General features: G+C 43.3%; 1 protein-coding gene across 1 annotated transcript; it reads left to right on the top strand.

Annotated features, from left to right (window-relative positions):
- Positions 1 to 838: 838 nt before the first annotated feature.
- On the top strand, positions 839 to 19,217 carry LOC306840068 (disheveled-associated activator of morphogenesis 1-like). Its single transcript, XM_079369103.1, has 26 exons — positions 839 to 943; positions 6,948 to 7,165; positions 7,253 to 7,342; positions 7,836 to 7,907; positions 8,047 to 8,141; positions 8,224 to 8,443; positions 8,863 to 8,976; positions 9,081 to 9,191; positions 9,412 to 9,515; positions 9,906 to 9,972; positions 10,607 to 10,724; positions 10,827 to 10,965; positions 11,758 to 11,816; positions 12,334 to 12,521; positions 12,608 to 12,874; positions 13,518 to 13,625; positions 14,301 to 14,398; positions 14,860 to 14,944; positions 15,277 to 15,383; positions 15,680 to 15,768; positions 15,879 to 16,047; positions 16,181 to 16,288; positions 16,625 to 16,685; positions 16,873 to 17,007; positions 17,371 to 17,538; positions 17,650 to 19,217. Exons 2-26 carry the CDS (start codon positions 6,980 to 6,982, stop codon positions 17,848 to 17,850), a joined length of 3,159 nt encoding a protein of 1,052 aa, XP_079225229.1. The 5' UTR covers positions 839 to 943; positions 6,948 to 6,979; the 3' UTR covers positions 17,851 to 19,217.
- The last annotated feature ends 709 nt before the right edge of the window (positions 19,218 to 19,926 follow it).

The following is a 19,926-nucleotide window of genomic DNA, read 5'->3' as shown; positions in this document are numbered from 1 at the left end:
ACAGATGTCGACATGTTGGAGGAAACAAAATGATCGTAGTGGAAAACACCTGACGTTTCCTCCTGCAGGAGTGTGTGTGTGTGTGTGGTGCAGCGGAGGATGATCAGGCAGGTTGAGCTCATCTTAAGGTCAAGGTTAGAAGACGTGCAGAGAATTATTGTGATTATTACAAACAGACGATTACGGTCCACACGTACTGCAGTAGAGCGGGTCACAGGAGGCAAAACATGAATTCCCCCCCACACACACGTACACACACACACACACACACACACACACACACACACACACACAGAGCAGTGGGTGAGGTCTGGGTGTGACTGCCTCCAACAGGAATGCAGTTGTGTGTGTTCTGCTCTGTCTACATACTGAACACTCTCACCCAGGCTTATCGTTGGTTTCTCTGCCTCACACACACACACACACACACACACACACTGGCGCTGATCAGATCTATTGATCAGTTCACAAAACAAAACAGAAGAAGAGGAACACAGAGGCAGAAGAACAACAGCAGGCGAGGGTTAGAAAGAAGATTTGAATGAAAGTGGATTTTCTTTTTTCTTTTTTTTTCAAGTTTTCATCAAACGTTTTTTCTTTTGTGGATTATAAAAGATTTTTTTTATTCTTTAAAAGTTCCACAGAATGATTCAAGTTTCAGACGTGTTTGTTTTTGTTGCTATTTTTACTGCACAGGAATTTAAATCTTTGTTTTTTGGAATCCAGACTCTTTTTCTCTGACTTTTTTTTTGCTTCTCTCATTTTTTTTCTTTTATTCTTTGGATTTTATAAAAAGAGATGGAGTAGCAGAAGAGACTCGGCGTAGCAACAAGCTCTTGTAATGTTGGATTTGGAGCCACAGTGTGAAAGGATCTCTGTGACACCTGCCTGCCTGCTGCTCAACATGGCCTCTCCGTGCATCACATAGAAGAAGAGTGCAAAGGTAAGAAACATGACGAGCACGTTGTTTCACCCAGCACAGCCTTCCTCTTTCTAATAACGAACCAGCTGTCGGCTTTATCCATGAATGAATGAACTGACTTCTCCTCTGCACTCACATTACACATTACACATTCTTCTCTGTCTCGTCCGGCTGGTTTTACATTTTTTTGAATCATGTATTTGTGTTTTTTTTTTCCAATGCTCGAAAGAAACTTCAAATGGTGGGATTACTGAAGTTTATTCTGACTGATAAATTCCTGCTGGTAGTTCAGAGAGGAAGAAAACAGCAATGTTGGGGGGGGGAAAAGGCAATTATGAGACGTTCAGAAGTAAAAACTAAAGTTGTGAAATAGTTCCTGATGAAGCACTTTTATTCTGCTGGAATGAAACGCTCCGTTGAACAGTTTGTTACAGGAGGGTTCAGATCCTGTGAGCAGCTCTTTAGTCGACCCCAGACGGATTAGTAACAGAACAGATGAAGATAAAGTTCTTATTTATTTGTGGTGTTTTTTTTATGTAAAACATTTCATCGTAACTGTTGTCTCAACCTGAACTCGAATCATTTTGCTAAAAAAAAAACATTGAATCACGGTTAATTTTAGAGCTTAAACAAAACCACTCTGGAAGCGTTGCACGAGTAACAAAGGTCCAAGTCTGACTTCAGACGGTTTTGTCCTGTGGTCTTTTGAACCTGACAGATATGATGCGTGACAGAAACCTGCACATAGAAAACTCCTAACTGTCTTCAAATCCTTCAATGGTGTAGCCCGTTCCTCCACGACTCAACACAGACAGATCCCTGAGAGCATCAAATAAAGGGTTCACTCGAGATCAGCCGAGGACGCCTTCAGTCATGACGGGTCACTCAGCTCCTGATACACAAAACGACTCTCTGGAGATTTATGTTATAAAACCAGACAAATTATAACTAAAAAAAGATTCCTTTCGTTTTGTTCATGAAAACACTGATGCACCTCGTCATCTTTAGGGCTCTTACACTCGTTTGGGCGAGCACAGCGCTGCCATGGTAACGCCTTCTTGTTACAACCAACCGCCTCTGCTCTGCAGCTGCTGATGCTCAAGATGTTAAACTGCGTTTTATTTTATTTTTTTAGAGTATCGATGTGAACCGATTCATCTTTACATCCCTCGTCACTGCGTCTCTTTAATTTTATACCACGAGTTCTTTGATCTGCTGCGACAGTTTGTTCTTTTAAAAACAAGCTAAAACACATTTTTCTTAAAAGCTTTTAGTTAGGTTTTAATTATATTAGAATATCGACTTTGCATGTCTTGTCTCTTTCTTTGTTTGAATCAATGTAATATTTTTCCTTACATTAATTTTATTTGAATTGAATTTTTACTTAAACATATTTTAAGTTTTAATAATTTAAGTAATTTTTAAATTTTCTACTTGAATGTATCTTGTTTTTTCCTCTGTCATGATTCTTTTGGTGTCTTGTGTAAAACACTTTAAATTGCCTTGTTGTTGAAACGTGCTACATAAATAATTGATATGTAAAACCTCCTTATCTCATGTGCTCTTACATTATGTTACTGTCTTCTAGCATCAATTATTTATCTGTATTTGAAGCACATTGAGTCCACGCCTGTTGTATAAAATGTGCTGATTAATTGAACTTGCCTTGACTTGAGGAATGGGCGGGGAGCATTCCTTCCTGAGCGTCTGCAGCCAGCCTCTAGTGGACACTTGGTGAACTGCAGGATTGGGTTTATTTTTCAACGTTCTTCAAACATTGTTTATAGACAGGAGATTAAAATGGCTGAAGTCTATAAAGAGCAACACTACACGACAAAGAGAGTTTCAGAGTTACATTGAGGAGATTGAGACGAAGAGTGAAATCGAATTAGGATACAAAAAACAGAGAAAAAAACTACCTTCCTGTACCTGAACTTATTTAAATGTAGTCTCCCCTCCTCTCGAGAGTGGATGCTCACACAGGTCACCATGTGGTGGACACTGTAGCTTCAGTGTTTAGCCAGCTCTGCATGTGGTGGACACTGTAGCTTCAGTGTTTAGCCAGCTCTGCATGTGGTGGACACTGTAGCTTCAGTGTTTAGCCAGCTCTGCATGTGGTGGACACTGTAGCTTCAGTGTTTAGCCAGCTCTGCATGTGGTGGACACTGTAGCTTCAGTGTTTAGCCAGCTCTGCATGTGGTGGACACTGTAGCTTCAGTGTTTAACCAGCTCTGCATGTGGTGGACACTGTAGCTTCAGTGTTTAGCCAGCTCTGCATGTGGTGGACACTGTAGCTTCAGTGTTTAGCCAGCTCTCCATGTTTCAAAAGCATCTCCAACATTGATCCTAGTTTGAGCAGCTTTCTGCTGCTGGAGCTTATTAGAAACATGCAGAGGCTTTTTAGCTCGGGTACAATCACTTCTATCTGAAGCAGTTCCACTGCCCGCTTCCATCGCTGCAACACCTGTTGACCTGATAACTGCTCTCATATCTGGCAAACCCAGGGGCGTCCAAAACGGCCGCGTAATATTGATGTAAAATCTGGAAATAGCGCTAATAACTGCAGACGCATGGTTTGACTCGATGCTTGTTCGGTTCTGATTGACGTCATGTTGGATGGATGACACTATTGTCTTGTTTTCTTGACAACATTTTTGCTCAGAACTCTGAAAAGAAAAAGAGTCTGTTTTCAAAATGTCCCTTTTTTTCGTCCATAGTTTGGCATTCATGGTGGGAAATAAACAACTCCCAGCAAACATGTGCAGTCTGAATCGTCCTTGGATGATAGTACTCGCTCTGTGGCTGACGGTGACCTTTGAGCTCTGTGTGCAGCAGAGAACATGGAGGGATCGATTGGTATTGATTGAACCGTGTGAACTCTGAGCTCACTGGTTGATGCATCCGTACGAGTAATAAGCCCGTCATCGATCGAGGGCATGAACACACACACACACACACACACACACACACACACACACACACACACACACATGATCATTATTAGGGTCCTGCAGCACACATTGACCTGCTGTTATGTAAAGCACATTAGTGACCGGCATGATGTAAACTGTCAAACAGAAACAACGTTGAAGGAGCTGAGACGAAGAACGCTGAGTCGACCTGAAAACACGTCGGTCCAAACGGAAATAATGACCGACGACTCCTGATGCTTTTTTAAAATAGACAAGCAGGGAAAGTACAGTTAATGCATCGATGGACTCGTGACTGTTTTGTCCATTTATATGTTTTTATAAAGTGGTCATCCACTGCAGGCAGCGTCTTCGGTGTTTACGTCTCTGTAAAATGAAGCAAGTTGACTTTGTTTTCAGCCTCTCAAGATTTTTTTCTTTCTCTCACTGGTTTTAAGTTTTTAATATCAACACCGCTTATGGGTGGTCTCATTTCAGTGTTTTTACAGACTATAGGTGGACTCTGGATGTTAAATGCAGATCAAGACCACCACTGAAAGTCATGACTGTGATCAGACGGAAAATTCCTCTTTATAAAAGAACAAATAACTTCAATTAATTTGTAATTTCATTTATTTTCAACCTTCCTGGTTTGACAGTCTAAGTGAAGCTCATGACCACTGCACCCAAGAGGAGGCTTTTGGTCTCAGTTTCAGGTGTGTCTTGGTCTCAGTCAGTTTGGTCTTGAGTACAACACTTATTCTCAGGGAATATATTTGTTTCCATAAATCGAGGGCTTTTTTGTTTAATTGCTTTCTCGCGGTGACTCCCTCCTTTCTGAAGCTCTGTGATGTTTTTTTATTTTTTTATTTTGTGCCTCCTTTGACATGAATGAAAAGAAATCTTTTCAAAGCAACAACACGCGTGTTCACTGGTGGCTAACACAACGTTTGGACCGTTTCGATCGGGATTCTCGAGTCTGTCGGGGCAAAAATCACCCTCATGTTTTAAAAAAATCTGAAACCAACAAAAAAAACTAACATTTATAGAACTTTAAAATGTGTGGATAAAAAAAATCTGTGACAGACAACAATGAATGTACTTCAGCATCAGCTCCACCTGCTTTGGTTTCCCTCTTCCTTTCGTCACTCGTCTTATTTCTTCTCCTTGAGGCCAATCACGTGGATGCATGATGAATGTATTACACAGGACAATGATATTTCTGTTTAAACTTGAACCTGCAGAATATAAAAACTTGGATTGAACCCTTTTTTTCAGCCTTCTCAGAGGATTGTGTTTTGGTGTTTCTGGCTCACCTGAAGCTCTTTAGACAGCTGCTCTCCTGATGATCTCCTGCTGACACAGGTTCTTGTTCCTTCTTTACATTTGGAATCAGCTTCCCAGAAAACATCTACAAGCAGTTTGAGGTGAACCGCTGCAGAGGGCGTGTCTCTGCTTGTCAGCCCGCTCCTGAACCGCCTGTCAGTCCAGTCTCACCTTCCACTTTGTATCATTTCACTTCTGTTGTGATGAAATTACATTTTGCAATAATTTTTTTTACAATTTAGACAGTGTGCAGCAATTTAACAATTTAAAAAAATGACATTTCACAATATTAGATTCTGCTAAATTCTGTTTTAGTTGCTGTGGTATCGAAACATGTAGCATTTGATTTGAACTAAAATCCTGACAGCTTAAATAAGTGCTTCAATCTCCTGAGGATGTTCGAGATGCAGCAACGCTCTCAGTATGCAAAGTTAAGTCTTAGCGCTCCTTTAGGGGAGAACAACATGCGTCTGTTCAGAGTTTGGCGTTGCACCATCACCACTCGCCTCACGACCACGACTCCAGTATGTGGACTGAAACTCTTCCTGACATACCAAAGAGCTGTTTTCATCAATCACAAGCTTCCATAACTGATCAGACTGTGGTGCACAGAGCCACACCTCATGACTCAGCCGGGCCAACAAGACCGGCTTTGGTCTAATCACACCCTGATAAGTGTCTGTGTCTGTGTGTGTGTGTGTGTGTGTGTGTGTGTGTTGACATGGAGACAGGTGTGTGTGCCGTCTGCAGAGTGTTAATGAGTGTGTAAGCCAAATAAAGACTTGTGATAATTTCATGTTTTAAAGGTTTGACAGGAAGAGAAGATTGTGAGTGCATCATGAAGTGTTTTAGTAACAACAGACGTGTAGTTACAGACATCAAACCTGTTTTTAATTGAACATCATTTAAAGTCAGAAGCTACAGCTTCCAGATTTTACATCATGATGTTTTATTATGTCAGGGTTTCTACTTGCTGTCTGCAGCCTGAGTAGCATTGGCCAATCACGTTTCAGCAGGTTTTTCTGGATGCAGGGAAACTGTCTGTATGGAGCATAGACTGTAGGAAAAGCAGGGGGAACATACTTCTGTGACTTCTGGGCTGTGAAGGATCAAAGATCTTCTGCAGATCCATTTTCCAAACGCTTCAGTTCGAGGTCCCAAACATGCTTTGAATATATCTCAACATGTATGTGAAGTGTTTGTGAGGCTTCCTCCTCCAGAGTCGGCCGATGGCCCCCAAGACATGAAGAGACAGAAAGTTAAAAAGAAAAATGAAGATTCCCCAGAGATCTAAGATATCATGAGAAACAATCGTTCCCAAGACCTTTTACATTTTCCTGAGGAACATTCACAAAGTCCTGAGAAACTCGAGAGCGCACAAGAAATGTTTGCATTATTCTAGATGTTTCCAGACCCTGAGAAACTTTTATGAACTCTCACAAAACGTTTGCTGTATCCAAAGAAACTTTGCAAGATTAAAACATTTGTGTGTATTCCCTCAGACAATAACCAGATCCTTAGAAACATTTGTAAGATCCTGGGGAAACTTTTTGAAGTATCCAAAGAAACTTTTGTGAGATCTCGCAACAGAGCGCAGACGTCTTGGGAGACGCAGAGATTCCAGTTGCGTGTTCTCGTTTTTACCATTTACTTCTATGGTGGAGGGAACCAGGCGAAATGAGAAGACAGTTTAAACTTTGCTTCCATAAAGGAACATTTCATATCACATGATAAGACGTGTGGAGTAAATCAGTTCTCTGCTTACCTTTTTTCTTCTCGTCCTCCCTCAGTCAACCCTTCTGGCGACGTCTCCACCGTAAACATGGCGTCCCGGGTGAAGCAGCCTGAGGCGCGAGGCCTGTCCTCTCTGTTTTCCTGCTGCTTCAAGGAAAGTGACCAACCAGAGATCACCTATCTCCATGACAACGTCAACACGGCGGCCGTCCTGGAGTCCAGCCTGCCCATGCCCGCCTCTCAGGAGCTGGACTCCATGTTCGCTGAGCTGGTGGTGAGTTCTACCCCAGAACCAGCGCTCTGATTCTGAGTCATCTTCTATCTGATCGCCAACTCTGCCCGTTCTTTCTTTGTGTTTCAGGATGAGCTGGACCTGACCGAGGAGCACAGAGCCGCCATGTTTGCTCTGCCAGCGGAGAAAAAATGGCAAATTTACTGCAGTAAGAAAATGGTGAGAAACTTCAGCAGCACACTTCTCTTTCATGTTGCCACTTCAGAGTTACTTCATCCAACAGACAATCACACAAACTGGCACGCCTATACTTTTCTGGTTCTACAACGTGTGATCTCAGACTGCACAACAAAAACCAATATGGCCGACTTCCTTCAAGAAGATTCTGTTTGTCCTTAAATGACCCGCATGTCCACAAATCTGCTCAGTGATTATAACTTTGGTTCCCTGAATGACGGGATTAAGAACCTTAATGTGGGGGTGCACATGGCCTAGCGGTGGGGTTTTGGCCCTTTTATGGAGGTGTGGTCCTCCAGACGAGGGGCCCGGCGCCGTCCTGTGGCTCCTTTCCTGCATGTCATCCCCCACTCTCTCTTTGTCCACTGTTCTTAAATAAAGAGAACGACCAGTAGGAAAGCTAACACTGTGTCGAGGTTTGATGTACCTCAGTGTCAAACAGGACGCTAACCTTCGTCTGCTCTGTGCCCGTCAGGAAGCTGAGGAGAATAAAGGAGCGACCAGGTGGCCAGAGTATTACATCGACCAGCTCAGGTCCATGGCTGCTGTGAGTAACTCTCCATGTCTTCAGCATGAGTCCAACACAAACACATGCCATCACTCCTCTGTCTCTCTATTGGTTAGTACGCACTGACTGGATAAGCTCTAACTCTCTCTCTCTCTCTCTCTCTCTCTCTCTCTCTCAGAGGAGGACTCTACTGACCCTGGAGGAAGAGGGCGAGCATGGCAGACATAAGATTGTGGAGGGTCTAAAGACAGCCCTGAGGACTCAGCCAATGAGGTACCACTCACGCTCTGACCCACACATTGTTCCTAAAACCGTCGAGTCCCTTTAACCTGCCTTACTAATCGTCGTCCTGCAGGTTTGTGACTCGGTTCATCGAGTTGGACGGCCTCTCTTGTCTCCTGAATTTCCTGAAGTCGATGGACTACGAGACCACCGAGTCTCAGGTCCACACGAGTCTGATCGGCTGCATCAAAGCCCTGATGAACAACTCTCAGGGCAGAGCGCACGTGCTGGGTCACTGTGAGAGCATCAACATCATCGCACAGAGTCTGGCCACGGAGAACATCAAAACCAAGGTACACAACAAACACCTGGCGTCAGGTTCTCTTACAGGGTGACGACGGTTTAGCTTCAGGGGGCTTCAGGGGGCTTCAGGGGGCTTCAGAGGCAAAGCTAGCAGAGGTCCAGATAGCTAACGTTCAAAATCCAGACCAAGACGATACCTTCTCACCACTTTAAGCTCAACTTTAAGAGCAGATTAAAGAGATGAATATAAAACTTAAGCCTTCTTCTTCTTCTTCTTCTTCTTCTTCTTCTTCTTCTTCTTCTTCTTCTTCTTCTTCTTCTTCTTCTTCTTCTTCTTCTTCTTCTTCTTCTTCTTCTTCTTCTTCTTCTTCTTCTTCTTCTTCTTCTTCTTCTTCTTCTTCTTCTTCTTCTTCTTCTTCCCCTCTCTCTCTCTCTCTCTCTCTCTCTCTCTCTCTCTCTCTCTCTGCAGATTGCCGTGTTGGAAATCCTCGGTGCTGTTTGTTTGGTTCCTGGAGGTCACAGGAAAGTCCTCGAGGCGATGCTGCACTACCAGACGTTTGCAGCAGAGAGGACACGCTTTCAGGTCGGCCTTCAGTTCGTCCATATTCTGCAAAACAGGACACCAAACACCTGTTGTTTTTTTTATATAGACGTTTAATGGGAATGTTTATGTGGTACTGTGTGCAGACTCTGGTGACAGACCTGGACAGATCGACCGGACGATACAGAGACGAAGTGAACCTGAAGACAGCCATCATGTCCTTCATCAACGCTGTGCTCAGCAAAGGAGCAGGAGAGGTGAGCTGCCTCTTTTACACTCAAGTCCTGATATTTCCTGAAACACACGAACATGAGTGTGTGTGACAGACGTGCAGATGGAGCACTGAGGGAATGCTACTTTCTGTCTTTAAATCAGTAGGTTTGAGTTCTGCGTAGAGAATATTCACACCTCCTCGTTGGACAGATTTAATTTCCTTCGTGTTAAAGAAACTCATCACTGGCGTGTTTTTGTTTTCAGACCAGTCTGGAGTTCAGGATCCATCTGCGTTACGAGTTCCTGATGTTGGGCATTCAGCCGGTCATCGACAAACTGCACTTGCACGAGAACGACACTCTGGACAGGTGGGTTTTCAAAGAATTCAAACGTCACATCTTTGTGCTAGAAAATAGCAGAGCTTTACTTCCGTTACATAATAATCTCACGTTTCATGTAAAGTAATTCAAAGTGACTTTTATGCAACTGTTGATGATTTTTTTTCTTTTTTTAAAAAGATAATAAATATGTGTTTTAATCTGACTCACGATCCGGCTGCTGCTTCTGCTTCTCTTTGTAAAGATGCTGTCAGAAAAGAGATGTTTTCACCTCATTGAGACTTTGATCTCCAACAAGTTTCACTTTAAGTGACATTAATAAAACAAGTAACTGATCAGGGGAACAGAACTGCACCATGACGTACGATCTTAAAGTTGATTTTCTGCATTCTGTTGGTGTGTGTGTTTATCTCTCTGCAGACATTTGGACTTCTTTGAAATCTTGAGGAATGAAGACGAGCTGCTGATGTCCAAACAGTTTGATGCTGTAAGTCAATCAGATCCGTTTTATGATAGTCACAAACACTTCAGGGGGAAATTCTAGGTATCGTTTTTACATATTTTTCATGCACAATATGTTTTGAAATGGCTCGAGGAGAAACGCTGCAACAAAACCAGAAAGAGAAGCTTGACGGCTCATTTCAAAGCCACCAGACTCCTCTGACCAAAATAACTTATTTGTTTTAATCAGCTGTCTGCATTGGTTACTTGTTTTCTCTTTCTGTGTGTTGTGCAAATATTGTGCAGGATCAAAACTCAGCTTTTAAAACCCCCAGAGTCACACATTAACACAGACTGACAAATAGATCGAAGCAGCAGCAGATCATCAGCCTGTGTTCTCTGCATGGCAAAAATATCTGTTTTTGTCAATGGAGTCTGGGGAAGGACGCTGAAAACACAACTCCTTAAAGATATGTCACAGTTTAACTTCTGACTGCAGAGCAAAATTGGTTAAAACAGATATTTATTCATCAGAAGGAAATACTTTGTCCACAGGGGGGCGCCAAAAACAACACAATCAGAAAGTTTCTCACAGGCGCGCACAGTTCATTTCGATGTCAAATACATTGTTAAAATGTGTACTATGTTTATAACAGTGTGCATATTTACCTTTTTTTAAGGTGCACGTAGAAACGAAAAGTGCGAATCAGATGTTCGAGCTGATTAAGAACAAACTGAAGCACACTGCAGCGTATCCTCACCTGCTGTCTGCTCTGCACCACTGTCTCATGATGCCCTGTAAGACTCTGCATGATCCTCAGAACATCAAACCTTTCAAGACAGGCGCTCCCTCTGCTGATGCCTCTGTGTGTGTGTGTGTGTGTGTGTGTGTGTGTTTAGATAAGCAGAGCGGCACCACTCTGCAGTACTGGGTTCTGTTGGACCGGATCATCCAGCAGCTGGTTCTGCAGACGGATAAAGGTGAAAACCCCGACGTGGCACCGCTGGAAGACTTCAACGTGAAAAATATTGTGCGCTTGTAAGTTTCAGGATGTGGGTTAAGTGTGGGTCAATAACTATTTCAGCTCCTATATAGTATATAATAAATATACGGTATCTTTATGATTAAACCTGCTGAATGCATCGCTCAAAAAGGCAGGAGGGGCGACGTCAAAACAAACCCCCCCAAAAAAGAAAAAACCTCACAGTAAGATGGAGAGTAACCACGAGCGTGGTCAGTATGAAACATGGACATGCTCTCAGTGGAAGCACAGTTTTGAAGTCCAACAATAAGGGTGGCCATATTGAAAATGTTGCATCACAACCTGTCAGTCAACTCAACCGCGCTGCTAATTATTTCATTTTTTAACAAAAGATTTCGGGGTAATTAAATAAAAAAATGAGTCATGAAAAAACACGAATAAGAAGTAAGCTATAAAGACTAGAACAGGGTCTGAACACGTTTATATTTGACCTTAAAATGGGCAGTAATGGTTGTTTGTTTAAGGAGAATTCTTGGCTTTGTATGAAGCCTCAAGTGGACACTAGAGGAACTGCGTCTTTTTTTAACGTCCACATCGGCTTTATTATCTTTATTTTGAACACCTGAGGTTGCTGCTCGTTTAGCTTTTTACGTCTCAGATCATGAAGGCGCCCCTCTGCTGCCACCTGTTGGGTGTTGGTGTGTATAGCAACTTCAGGACACATTTTCGCTTACCAAAATATGTATCACCATCTCTTGTTTTAAAAGGAGAGAATCATGCATGAGAGACATTGGAGATTCGTGACCAAGCATTTTTAATGTGTCTTTTCTTTGTGTTTGTGTCTTCAGGCTCGTGAAGGAGGACGCCGTCAAAAAATGGAAAGAACAAGCTGATAAAATGAGGAAAGGTAAAAAATAAAAAAATGAATATGAATTTGTGAGATAGTGATTCTGACTGCAGAGTGCATGGAGCAATAAAAACACCAATCCTTTAAGTTCTACGAGGAGGATGCGTACATGGTGCAGCCAGACCCTTGTGGCTGAAACAAGTACTACAACAACAAACACAAACACAGAGATCGTAACACGTTTTTTTTTTTTTTTAACCCTAATCACGGCCAAATGTAGCTTAGCTTCTCTGTAATACTCTTCACAAAGGAGCTAAGCTGACTCTGTGTTTTAAATCAACTCTAAGTTAGGTAGTAAAAGAACAAACGAGAGAGGTCAGATGTGTTTCAGGACCTCTGTTCAGCAGGTTAAACTGTATCGGGTCACATTAAGACCCAAGCAGAACCAACGTCATGCTCATAAAGTGCAGATGAAAAAGGAAGTGCTGATGTGTCGTTCAACTCTTCACGTCCAAAACAAGATGCTTTTAGAGTTTGTCCTAAAAGTCCAATCCGTCTCTCCTCGTCCTCTCTGCAGAACACCAGAACCTACAGCAGCGCTTTGACAAGAAGGAGAGGGAGTGCGAGGCCAAGAACAAGGAGAAAGACGAGATGATGGCGATGCTGAACAAGATGAAGGACAAACTGGAGCGTGAGAGCAACGACCACAAGACAGCGAAGCAGCAGGTTGCAGAGCTGTCTGCTCGTCTGCAGCAACTCAGCAACGTACGGTCAACGCCAAAAACGGCCGTCTCTCAGTTTCCCACTCAGTGGTATAAAAATCTAACTCTCTTTATCCTTCCTTCCTTTAGTCCTCCAGTGTACCCGGTGGACCTCCTGTGACCTCGGGTGGTTTAGTTCCTCCTGGTTCTGTCCCTTCTATCGTTTCTCCTCCACCACCTCCACCTCCAGGAGGCCCGCCAGCATTTGGCCTGGCTCCGTTTGCTCCTCCTCCTCCTCCTCCTCCTCCTCCTCCTCCTCCTCCTCCTATGGGAGCTCCTTTAGGGAACACGCCGAGGAAGAACATCCCTCAACCATCAAACCCACTGAAGTCCTTCAACTGGAGCAAACTACCCGAGGTCTGAACGCTGCAAAGCGACCGTTTAAACTTCTGCTATTATTCGACTTTGCAGAGTGTTTACCACTGCAGCGCTGCTAATACTGTCCTCACATTTCCACTCATATCACCCGGCCCTTTTTCAGGAAGTAGCAAGTTAAAAGGGATGAAGTTTTTATGGAGATATTTTACCTGCACAAATAATCCTCGATTAGAAACAGACAGGTATCGTAATATGTGCCACAAACAATGCATGGTGGATCCAAGCTCATCAGGGATGTTTCATGTGGTGGATAACGCATGTTTGAACAATATGCACGAAAGGAAGTTACATTAAATCAACAGTAAATAAGCAATCAGGCAGCTGCAGACAGTAAGAGAAACATGTTTGGTCACATGACCTTAAAGTTCCTGTGGCTGTGAATGAGGATCTCTTAAGTCAGGCTTCGTGAAGCCAGAGGCAACCTGGCCCCAGGACATGTTTAACAAGTCTACAGGAAGACCTCATGGGGCGGGGGGGGGGGGGGGGTCAGGGTGTAGTCAGAGACAGATGAACACATCGGTGGTCTTCAATGGGAGTCGATGAGTCTGATCGAGTGAACAGCTTTGAGATGCTGCAGAAACGTCTGCGCTTGATTTAAAGGGATGCATTGTGTTTGTTTCAGAACAAGGTGGAAGGAACCATCTGGAAAGACATCGACGACCTCAAGGTGTTTAAAGTTCTGGACCTGGAGGAGTTTCAGGGGATTTTCTCAGCGTACCAAAAACCACAAGTAAAACTAATTGTCACTTAAACACTTCCTGCCTTACCTTCAACTTTCTGCTCAAACCGTCCGTTCATAGATTCTGTCTTCGTGTCACGAAGAGGGAACTCTTAGTCCTCTGATTACTCAGCATGCTAAAACAAAGTGCTGTTTGGCCCCGCCTCCTCTCCGCTCTCTCTAAAGCAGCACACTCTGAGATGTACCATGAAAACCTCGACAAAGTTTTCAGGACAAACTTGTTGATTGCAAATACAACAACACATCGTTGCATCATCTTTAAACCGGTCACACACCTTTTGTCCATATTGAACCGATAAACACCACGTGCATCATCCACTTTGACAACCATTGTATGTACTAGTAACTGTGAATATTCTTCTATCTTTAAGTCATTTGCACTCGTACCTTTTTATTCCACCTGCTACTTATTCCTCATTTTAGTATCTCTGTTCTATTTTTTTTGTTAACTTTTATTTAACCAGGAAAGAAAAGAAACTCACTGAGATTAAAAATCTCTTTTTTAAGAGTCTCCTGGACCAAACTACACTCTTCATTATGTCTTTATTTCTGTTCTGTGTTTTTGAGCAACGGTAACAACCGGACTGGGATTAATAAAGCATTTCTGATTCTGACACAAACCAGCCTGAACTTTAATCAGGCAACGTCTGTTTTCTGTCCCGACAGAAGGAGGCTGAGGACGATCATTCTTTTGCAAAGAGGGTGAAGGAGCTGTCAGTGATCGATGGACGTCGAGCTCAGAACTGTAACATCCTGCTGTCACGGTCAGTGTGTGTGTGTGTGTGTGTGTGTGTGTGTGTGTGTGTGTGTGTGTGTGTGTGTGTGTGTGTGAGCGAGAGAGAGAGAGAGAGATATTTGTGAATGAATGGAAAAGGACGATCTTATCTCCAACCTTCACTCCACACAGTTGAACTCTGGTATTTCTCTCATTGTTGAATATTTAAGTCATGTGATCACACCAATCCCTCCTGTGCAACCTTATTAATATTATCTTCTTAACGTGAGTGTGCAGTCATGCATGTGTAATAACATGTTACGATTGTGAGCGCTGTTTGAAATCAGGAATGCAAAGACTGCGAGTCTGTTCCTGTTCTTAACCTGAGTGAACGACTGACTGAAGTCCTTTAAATGTCCTTCCTTCATCTTTCTGAACACTGGAGATTTAAACGTTGTGGGTTAAATAAACGGACGACTCCTCTTTTTTTTTTTTTTTTCCTGTTTTCAGACTAAAGCTGACCAACGAGGAGATTCGACATGACATCCTGAGTATGGACGAGCAGGAGGATTTACCCAAAGACATGCTGGAGCAGGTACACAAACACACCAGATAAACACTCAGTCAGCCCCGTGGTCATTATATCAATGTAGTTAACAGGAAAGTAGGAGAGGGATGTAACTGACAAGAATATGTACTAGTTGATATCATTGCAAATACTATTAAAACAGATGCAAAGTGCAAAATAAATAATGAAATAAATAAGTGTTTAACCTTTCATACACTAACATTCAGTATATTTTTACTGATCTTCATCATCCTCCACAAACCAAAAAAACGAAAACAGCGATGTTTAAGTGTCTGTGTGTGTGTGTGTGTGTGTGTGTGTGTGTGTGTGTGTGTGTGTGCGTGTGTGTGTGTGTGAAGCTGCTGAAGTTTGTTCCTGAGAAGAGCGACATCGAGCTGTTAGAGGAACACAAACACGAGCTGGATCGTATGGCCAAAGCTGATCGCTTCCTCTACGACATGAGCAGGTACACACACTCGGAAACATCCAGCTTTTTAAACCTTTTGTACTAACAAGGATCAGGGAGGCCATCTTACTCTTTTCCTGTTGTTTAATGAATATTGTTTGAAACTTTCTGGATACAGACTTTTAGAGATTTTAAAAGTGTTCAAAAATGAGACTTCAAAGTACAAACTTTGTCCACACGGGGGCGCCAAAATCCACACAAAATTGGAGAGACAACCGTCTCTCTACCACTGATTCAGAGTCGTGTCTGAGCTGCTCTTTGACTCATCCAGCACATTTCTGTTTCCCGTCCTCCAGCATCAACCACTACCAACAAAGACTGCAGTCGCTCTACTTCAAGAAGAAGTTTGCTGAGCGAGTGGACGAGCTCAAACCGAAAATTAAAGGTATCCGTTTCCATCCCGAGCAGTCACCAGTTCTCATTGAATCAAAGCGAATGTTCACTTGTCAGATATTCCCACGTTGCTCATATTCCATCCTTGTCTCCGTGCTTCAGCTCTGAGTCTGGCGTCACAGCAGGTGCTGAAGAGTCAGACTCTACGTCAGCTCCTCGAGGTCGTCCTGGCCTTCGGGAACTTCATGAACAAAGGGCAACGAGGAAACGCCTACGGCTTTAAAGTGTCCAGTCTCAACAAGATCGCTGACACCAAGTCCAGCATCGACAAGTAGGCCGCAGCTTCTCACAATCATTTCACAGAACACGTTTGTGAAAGTAGAAAAACGATCCATCTTTACAAAAAGCCGCAGCGAGGGGATAAACGAGTATTCTGTTGTTGTGATTGTTTTTGTGTTTTACAGACATGTCACCCTGCTGCACTACATGATCACTGTGCTGGAGAAGAAGTATCCCAAGGTGGCGCTGTTTAGTCAGGAGCTGCAGGACGTGCCAGAAGCTGCTAAAGTCAAGTAAGAACAAACAAGGACTCGAAACCTTCCTGGAGTATGAAATCTTTACAGGAAGTACTTGACAGAAATCTTTACAGGAAGTACTTGACAGAAATCTTTACAGGAAGTACTTAACATTACTGATTTAAATTACATGAGCTATTTTAAACCACAACAAGTTTGAGGGTTTAAAAAAATGAAATCCAAAAGTAAGTCAACTGGATATATGTGGTTTTGGACTCACTGTGAACCTTTACTTGAAAAGTTCACAAAAAATATTTTCCTGTAAACGACGTCACAGCTCATGTCAATCATATTTTGTCTTTTTAACTGACCTTTGTGTCGTTGTCTCTTCAGTTTGACCGATTTGGAGAAAGACATCGGCAACTTGAGGTCGGGTCTGAAGAGTGTTGAGACGGTGAGTGATCGGTAACATCAAAGTAGTTTAACCCTTTAAAGAGCAGCTGATCTACTGCTTAGAAAACTGTGGTGAAAACTGAAAAGAACGCGTAGGTAAATTCTGCGTTGAGCTCTCGGGGGCCACAGAAGAAGTCCCGTTTGAATGTCTCTGATATGAACAAGGAGTCTCTGTGTGTGATGTGCAGGAGCTGCAGTACCAGCAGGCTCAGTCCTCTGCCGGTCCGTCAGATAAGTTTGTCCCCGTGGTCAGTCAGTTCATCACCGTGGCCTCGTTCAGCTTCTCCGAGGTCGAGGAGTCACTCAGCGAGGCCAAAGACGTGGTGAGTGGACATGAACACATCACTGACGTGCTCTTCTGCCTCGGTAACAGATTTATGTCTCTTCATCTCATCCAGCTTAGAAATCATCGAGCTTATTTTATGTTAAGGAGTAGTTCTTCTGTTTTTTTAAGAGGGCGCCATAACAGCTCTTACTGGTTTCAAACATGTATGTTCCCTTCAGTCAAAGGTCTCTGAAAGGATCCTCTATGTCCGACACTTAGATTAACACAGTGAGCCTGTCAGTGACATCAAACAAGAATCTTTAGTGGACACGCTGTGATTGGAGATTTAAGTTGGAGCCAACTGAAGATGGGAGGTCGCAAAGAAAGTGACTGAAAATCGACACATTTCTCTTTGTTAAAGTTTGCGAAGGCACTGAGACACTTTGGAGAAGTTTCCAACCTGCAGCCGGACGAGTTCTTCGGCATCTTCGACACGTTCCTCACAGCGTTCTCCGAGGCCAAACAGGACAACGAGAACATGGCGCGACGCAAGGAGGAGGAGGAGAGACGGGCGCTGATGGAGGCACAGGTTGGACTTTTTTTTTTAATCTACACCTTTAACACACAGACTGAAGGCAGGTGAAAGTACACAAAGAGGTTCTGGTTAAATGAGGTCAAATGTGTTCCTCTCGTCCTGCAGCTGAAGAAAGACCGGGAGCAGAAGGCGAAGAAGGCCAGAGCGAATGAAGAGGAGGGCGGGGAGTTTGATGATTTGGTGTCAGCGCTGCGCTCCGGAGAGGTGTTCGATAAAGATCTGACCACGATGAACCGCAGGAAACATCGGAAACACAACTTGTACGAAGGCGGCCGGGAGAGACCAGTAACTAAACTGAACCAGTAACAGGACTCGGAGCCTCACTGGGAGCGTTAAAGCACGGCTGGAATACATGAATACCTCAGTATGAATGTGGAGTTCTTAAAGGCGCTTCGACACACATCCTGGTTTAAGGTTCAAGGTTGGTTCAGTCTTACGTATGCATACAAGAAACAAAAAGTACAACGATTTAGCAACTTCATCGTGCCTCCATGCCAATAACTGTAAAGAAAGATGGACGACATGCAGCTCCCTGAAAAGTGAAGCCAAAACATTCAACTTTCCCCACGACTGACCGTACAAGTCAGCTCGTCCTCCTCCATGTTAACAGATGGGATACAGATCCAACTTTAAAATCCAAATACACATCAAATACATTTTTCTCTCAGCTCGCTGCTTTGATTTGGAGTCTGCAGGACAAAGAGAGAACGAGGATTTCCTGCATCGATGAAACCTGCACTGTGCACCTGTTCATGTTCGGTGTGAGCGATGAGTGTGTGTGTTGGACAAAGACTACGGCATGACGAATGTGTGCGGTTGATGTTTTTCTTGTGTGTACCTGTACAAGCTGTTTTGCACAAAATAACATAATATATAACTGAGCTTGAGTGATACAGAGATGTATTAGAAATGTGTTTTTTTATATATATATATATTTAGAGTGCCTTTACATGAGGCGACCTGTTCTGTTCCCGAGCACGTTGAGCTATGAGTGCTCCGCTCTGTGCACACGGTACACTTCCCCGGATGAGTTGGAAGAAAATGGCTCATGCATGAGCACAAACAGGAAAGTATAACCGACCCCGGCCTCAATCTTTGAGAAATCTCAGCGTGTTCTGTCTGTATCTGACTTAAATGACTGAAAAAAAGCCACAAAGTCAGGGAAGCTGCCGTCCTGCTCTCCATCAAGTGTTCCTTTTAGAGTTTGTCATTTTTAGCACGCTTCCTGAACACTTGTATGTGTTGTGTTCTGACGTTACGTATGAGAGGTAACCTGGTTAGTCCGGGAGCAGGCCAGCGGGGGGATCATGCTTCAACACGCTATGGAGCACCTTTTCCTGGTGGGAGTGCGCCCTTAGTGTGTGTTAGGTCACGGGTGAGAGCTCTAAAAGTTCAGATCAACGTTTCTTATTTTACTGAAACTGTAGAAATGAAACAGAAACAGGTGATGACGATAAACACAAGAACGTATTCTCTGTTTGAATGTTTGTTGCTGATGTTATTGTTGGAAAAGCCCCTGTTGTTTATTGTTGCACACCTCTGATTTAATGATTCATCCGTACAAACAAAAGATGGCTCCACCAAAGTGATTGTATTATAATTAGATTCAATGAAGTGCTCAGATTCACTCGTGTATTTTTGACAAAATGGGGAAATAAACTTTATGATCTTCACTGCGCTGGTTCTGAAACTGCCGTCTGACTTTGTCGTGTATGTTTTGCACATTTCTGAACACAGGGTTGAACATTAAAGTCATTCAGTGTCGGCTTCACATCCTCTCCATGGTGGGTTTTTTTCTCACAGATTTGTAAAACTACGGCTGGAAACGGAAACCTTCACGAGCACAACAAGACAAGAAAGAGTTCAGATAGTATTTTTCTTAACTCGTAGCTCTCTTTCACACCTCCACATTCACACACTGATGGTAGAGGCTGCTGTGTAGTAAAGGGACCATTAGAACTGATCCCTTCACACACATTCACACGCCACTGACGAAGCAGCAACTTGGTGTGTCTGTCCCGAAGACACATCCGACATGTCCCTGCAGGAGCTGTGAAACGACCCCCCCCCCCCCCCCCCCCCCCCGACCTTCTGGGTGAGAGACAGCCGACTCTACCAACCGAGCCACGCAGTCGACCCGAGGACTCACACAATGAATAAGTTACTTCCATTTAAAAAAACAAACAAACTATGCCATCATGTGAGGAAATCAACACAAGTCTTACAACAAGGAACATCATTAAATCCTGCCCAGAAAAAAAACATGTAAATAACATCAGGTTCTTAAAGCACCAGAGCAAAAACAAAGACACCTATCGGCCTGTTTGCCACTTTTTAAAGTTTTGGACACTGTGTGTGATTTAGTGAACCTGTGAACATCTG

The sequence above is a fragment of the Symphodus melops genome (assembly GCF_947650265.1).
Source record: "Symphodus melops genome assembly, chromosome: 19".
NCBI classification, from domain to species: Eukaryota; Metazoa; Chordata; class Actinopteri; order Labriformes; family Labridae; genus Symphodus; species Symphodus melops.
Note: the sequence above shows the minus strand (reverse complement) of the source record. Positions and strands in the feature narration are given on the sequence as shown.

What these genes read in the sequence shown, in the direction of transcription:
- LOC306840068 (XM_079369103.1), top strand. Translation starts at nt 6,980, where the DNA reads ATGGCGTCCCGGGTGAAGCAGCCTGAGGCGCGAGGCCTGTCCTCTCTG. An exon ending in ACTGGAGCAAACTACCCGAG is followed by an intron (nt 12,875 to 13,517) that starts GTCTGAACGCTG and finishes TGTTTGTTTCAG; the next exon opens with AACAAGGTGGAAGGAACCAT. An exon ending in TTCCTCTACGACATGAGCAG is followed by an intron (nt 15,384 to 15,679) that starts GTACACACACTC and finishes CCCGTCCTCCAG; the next exon opens with CATCAACCACTACCAACAAA.